The sequence below is a fragment of the Meleagris gallopavo genome, chromosome 16 (assembly GCF_000146605.3).
Source record: "Meleagris gallopavo isolate NT-WF06-2002-E0010 breed Aviagen turkey brand Nicholas breeding stock chromosome 16, Turkey_5.1, whole genome shotgun sequence".
NCBI lineage: Eukaryota > Metazoa > Chordata > Aves > Galliformes > Phasianidae > Meleagris > Meleagris gallopavo.
Window position 1 is genome coordinate 14842956 of NC_015026.2, and position 5244 is coordinate 14848199.

Consider the following 5244-nt stretch of genomic DNA (forward strand, 5'->3'; position numbering starts at 1 on the left):
CAGGTCTGGGGCCGAACGCGGTGCTTTGGGCCGGGGGAAGTGGGGGTGTGGAGGGAGAGACCCCGGCGGGGAGGGGGAGTCTGAAGGGCTGAGGGGACAGATGGGGGAGAACCCCAAAATGCCCCAATCCCCACCCGCGTTTTCCCTCTGACGGCGGCACCCCTGGGCCCCACTGCCCCACAGCCCTTCAACCCCACAGAGATACTGGGGCCGCTGGGGACACGTCGGGATGGGGCGCGTGGGGATGGGGGGGAGCGTGGGGGTGTGAGGAGAAATGGGGGACGGTGTGACAGTGGAGGGATGTGGGGACATGGAGAGGTCCTGGGGGACAGTGGGGATGTGGGGCAGCTGTGGGGCAGCATTGCAGTGCCACAGCGGGCAGCTCTCTCACGTTCACCCATTTCTTCCCAGTTCCGTTCCTCATTCTGCCCATTTCTGCTTCCGTTCCTCACCCATTCCGCTCCCATTTCACACTTTGCTGCCCACTATTTCTCCCCATTTCTGCTCATTATTTCTTCCCATTTCTGCCCATTTTTGCCTATTTCTTGCTGCCCGTTCCCTGGTGTTCCATTCCTCCCATTCTGTGCCACTGTTTCGGACCATTTCTCTCAGTGTTATTCCATTTCTTTTCACATCTTCTGCCCAATCCAATTCCCTCCCATTCTGACAATTCCTGCTCCTTTTTGCCCATTTCTTCTGCTTTTTGCCATTTTTCTCTTTTTTGCCCATTTCTGCCTCCTCCTCCCTCTGTCCATTCCGTCCCTCTCTCCCCATTTCTGCACGTTTCTCCTTTTTCCCCATTTCCACCCATTCCCTTTCAGGTCTTTTCCTGCCCGTTCCCCCCATTGCAGTTCCCCCTCCTGTCCATTTCTTTCCATTTCCCCCTTTTCTCCCCATTTCCTTCCATTCCTTTCCCTCTTTACCGATTTCTGCCCCTTTCCCCCCGAGCCCCAACCCGGGACCCCCAACCCATTGGGGCAGTGGGGCTCTGAGCTCAAAAGGGTCTGGGGGGTCCCAGAGCCCCCAGTGCTGCTCCACCCCACTCTCTCCATCCCACTCCGGTCCCATCAGTTTGGTCCCGTTTCCCTTTGGGTCCATCCCCATTCCTGCCCATTTCTGAGCACCGCTCTCCGTTTGGTGCCATTTCTGTCACTTCTGGTCATCTTTGCCCATGGGGACACTGGGGCCACTGGGGGAACTGAGGGCATGGAGGCATGGGGTGTGGAACTGGGAATGCAGGGCAGTGCTATGGGGCAGCACTATGGGGCAGTGCAGCAGGACAGCTATGGGGCAGTGCTATGGGGCAGCTGTGGGGCAGAGTTATGGAGCAGACCCATTTGGCTTTTGCCCTTTTTTGGCTCTCTCGGCCCTTCCCCGCCCCCTCTCCCCACTTCCGCCCCCCACGGCCACGCGTGGGCTGTGGGTGTGGGGCAGCCCCCTCTATTCCCCGCCATGGGGCTGTGGGTGCTGCTGCTGCTCGGCGCAGGTCTGGGGCCGAACGCGGTGCTTTTGGGGCCGGGGGGGAAGTGGGGGGTGTGGAGGGAGAGACCCCGGCGGGGAGGGGGAGTCTGAAGGGCTGAGGGGACAGATGGGGGAGAACCCCAAAATGCCCCCAATCCCCAACCCGCGTTTTCCCTCTGACGGCGGCACCCCTGGGCCCCACTGCCCCACAGCCCTTCAACCCCACAGAGATACTGGGGCCGCTGGGGACACGTCGGGATGGGGCGCGTGGGGATGGGGGGGAGCGTGGGGGTGTGAGGAGAAATGGGGGACGGTGTGACAGTGGAGGGATGTGGGGACATGGGGGGACATTGGAGGTCAGTGGAGATATGGGGGCACAAGGAGCAATATGGGAATGTGAGGGGTAGGGTGGCATGGCGGTGTTACTGGGATGTGGGGTGATGAGGGGGGATATATGGGGATGGGGAAAACTTGGGCACATTGGGGACACATGGGGACATTGGGGACATGCGGACATACAGGGGATTTGAGGATGTGGGGGCACATGGAGGGGTGGAGGGACGTGGAGGACACAGGGATGGTGGAGGACATGGGGACATTTGGGGACAGTGGGGAACATGGGGGTGCCTGTGTGGCTTTGTGGGATCTGTGGGGCTCTATGGGATTCTGTGAGTTCTATGAGGCTTTGTGGGATTCTTTGGGACTTAATGGGGCTCTATGGGGTCTGTGGGGCTCTGTGGGGTCTACAGAGCTCTATGGGGCAATATGGACTCTGTGGAGGCTATGGGCTGTATGGGTCCCCATGGGTGTCCTCCACCCCACAGCTCTGCCCCACAGCTGCAGCTCTGCCCTCGACGTGGACTCTGCTGTGGCCTTTGAGGGTCCTGGTTCCTTCGGCCTCAGTGTGGCACAGAGCGATGATGGGTATGGAGCTGCCCCACAGCTTGTGGGGCCTCCCCATGGATTCTGTGGGGCACCCCACAGAATACATGGGGTGCCCCATAGAATATTTGGGGTGGCTCACGGAATGTATTGGGTGGTTCATGAGGCAAATGGGAGCCCACTGTGGTATCTATAGGGCACCCCACAGAAATCTATGGGGCACCCCATGGAACTTAGAGGGTGACTTACAGAAGCTGTGCGGCACTCTACATAATCTGTGGGATGCTCTGGAGAATCTGTGTAGTGCCCCACTGAATTTTGAGATGCCCCACAGAGTCTGTGCGGTGCCCCATGGAAGCTATAGGGTGCCAGTGTGATCTATGGGGCAGCCCACATAACCTATGGGCTCCCTACTGACTCTATGACTGCCCCACAGAATCGATGGGGGACCCTGTGGGAATCTACGGTTACCCTACTGAATCCATCCGGCCCCCCAAGTAATCTAGGGCTGCCCCATGGAATCTGTGGGACACTCCACTGAATCTGTAGGGTGGTCTGTTTAATCTGTGCAGTGCCCCACTGAATTTAGTGGTGCCCCATGGAACCTATGGAGTGCCCCATATGTCCTAGGGGACTCCTTGCTGACTCTATGATTGCCCCACATAGTCTGTGGGGACCCAGTGTAATCTATGTAGTGCCCCATAGAATTGAAGGGGTATCTGTGGGTCACCCTGTGGGATCTATGGAGCACCCCACTGAACCCCACATCCCGCCATCACAGGGTGCTGGTTGGGGCTCCCCTGGACTTGGGGGGCCGAGGCCGTGTCTATCGATGCCGCGTGGGGGAGAAGAGTTGCAGGGATGCAGACGTTGGTGGTGAGAGCTATGGGGCAGCCCCACACATGCGGGGCACATGGGGTGGTGTGTGGCTGCCTCTCATGTGTGTCCCATGGGGAGTTGTGGGGTGGACTGGGGAAGGGGGGAAGGATGTGGGGCAGCCACAATATGTGGAACTGAATGGGGAGTTTGTGGGGTAGCCTCACATGTGTGGGGCAGCCCCAAATGTGCGAGTCCTGTGGGAGTTGTGGGGCAGTACTATATGTGGACCTTAATGGGATGTTATGGGGCAGCCTTGATGTATGGGTCTGTGCGGGAAGTTGTGGGGTGGCCTCAATGTATGAGTCCTACGGGCAGTTATCAGGCAGATCAGAGGGGGTCCCAATGGGAGGTTATGGGGCATGGGGTGGTGTGGTGCTGCCTCACGTGAGTCCTTTGGCAAGTTTTGGGGCTGCTCCACAAGTGTGGGTGCTATGGGGTTCCCTGCCCCACAGACCCCCCGGATATGGGTCCCACGGCACTGGGAATGTCCATGGCTGCCAACGGATCCCAGCTCCTGGTGGGTACTATGGGGTGCTGTGGGACTCTCACGGGTCTACAGTGTCTGTCAGGCTCTGTATGCTTTATGTCTCTGTGGGGTGCTATGGGTCACTGTGTTGTCTAGGGGTCTGCTGGGCTCTATGGGTTCTATGGGGCTCTGTGGGTCTCTATGGGGTGCTATGGAGCTCTGTGGGTCTCTGTGGGGTATTGTGGGTTACTATGGGGTCCATGGGGGTCTGTTGAGCCCAATGGGTTCTATGGGGCTTTGTGTGTCTCTGTGGGTCACTGTGGGTCTGTGTGGGGTACTGTTGGTCTCTATGGGATGCTGTGGGTCACTATGGTTCTCTGTGGGGCACTATGGATCTCTCTGAGGCTCTATGGGATGCTCTGGGGGTTCTATGGGGCACTGTGGGTCTCTCTGGAGTGCTATGGGTCACTGTGTATCTCTATGGGCTGCTATGGGGTGCAGGCCTGTGGCCCCATGGCGCAGCGGACGTGTGGGGAGAATGCGGAGGTTCCAGGATTCTGCTTCCTCCTCTTCTCGGGCCGCTCCCTAACGACCACCCCAAGAGGTATGGGGCACATGGGGGGCAGCAGTGGGGCAGAGGGGCTCTGTGGGGTGGAGAAGACCTAGTGCCATTGTCCGTGGGTTCTGTGGGGCAGATATAGGATCTATGGGGCGGACGCGAGGCAGAAAAGATCCAACGCTATTGTCAATGGGATCTGTGGGGCAAAGAAGACTCAGTGTTGGGTTCAATAGGATCCATGGGTGGGGATGGGTTGGATGAGACTCACCCGAACTGCCTGCTCCGCCCCACTGCCTGCCCCACAGCTTGCCCCACATCGGCCTCCGACATCGTGTTCCTGATGGACGGCTCTGGCAGCGTGGCACGGTTTGACTTCAACCGGATGAAGATATTTGTCATCGAAATCATCAAACGCTTCCGTGGGACCAACACCCGCGTGCGTGACACACGGTGCTATGGGGCTGCCCCACAGCGGGGCCTTAGCCGATGGCCTGCCTCTATGGCTGCCCCACAGAATCTATGGGGCGCTCCATAGAATCCACGCATTACCCGAGTGAATCTCTGGGGCGCCCCATGGAACGTATTGTATCAGTGCCCCACACAATCTATGGGGCACCCAGACTCAACTCGGAGCTGCCCGACATCACTTGTGGGGCATCCCGCTGAATTTGGAGCTGCCCCATAGAATTTATGGGTGTCCCACTGAATCTATGGTTGCCCCACATAATATATGGGGCACCTGGTGTAATGTGTGGGGCTCTGTAGGGCCTTATGGAGTGCTGTGGGGCCCTATGGGGCTCTGGGTTTCTGTGGGATGCTGTGAGACTGCGGGGTTCTGTGGAGCTCTGTGGGGCACTACTGGATGCTGAGGGATGCTGTGGAGCTCTGTGTGGTCTGTGGGGCTCTGTGGGCTCTATGTTGGGCTGTAGGGCTCTGTGGGGCTGTGTGGGGACTCAGTGGGGCTGTGTGGGGCTGTGTGGGGTTCTGTGGGGCTGTG

General features: G+C 58.8%; 1 protein-coding gene across 1 annotated transcript; it reads left to right on the forward strand.

Moving 5' to 3' along the window:
• Nucleotides 1–928: 928 nt before the first annotated feature.
• LOC104913516 (integrin alpha-D-like) lies at nucleotides 929–5210 on the forward strand. The gene is made up of 6 exons (XM_010719941.3): nucleotides 929–1486; nucleotides 2286–2385; nucleotides 3125–3219; nucleotides 3675–3739; nucleotides 4190–4292; nucleotides 4553–5210. The coding sequence occupies exons 1-6, from the start codon at nucleotides 1207–1209 to the stop codon at nucleotides 4780–4782; spliced, it is 873 nt and encodes a 290-aa protein (XP_010718243.2). The 5' UTR covers nucleotides 929–1206; the 3' UTR covers nucleotides 4783–5210.
• Nucleotides 5211–5244: the final 34 nt, after the last annotated feature.

What these genes read in the sequence shown, in the direction of transcription:
- LOC104913516 (XM_010719941.3), top strand. Translation starts at nt 1,207, where the DNA reads ATGGAGGCATGGGGTGTGGAACTGGGAATGCAGGGCAGTGCTATGGGG. An exon ending in CAGGGATGCAGACGTTGGTG is followed by an intron (nt 3,220 to 3,674) that starts GTGAGAGCTATG and finishes CCTGCCCCACAG; the next exon opens with ACCCCCCGGATATGGGTCCC. An exon ending in CCTAACGACCACCCCAAGAG is followed by an intron (nt 4,293 to 4,552) that starts GTATGGGGCACA and finishes CCTGCCCCACAG; the next exon opens with CTTGCCCCACATCGGCCTCC.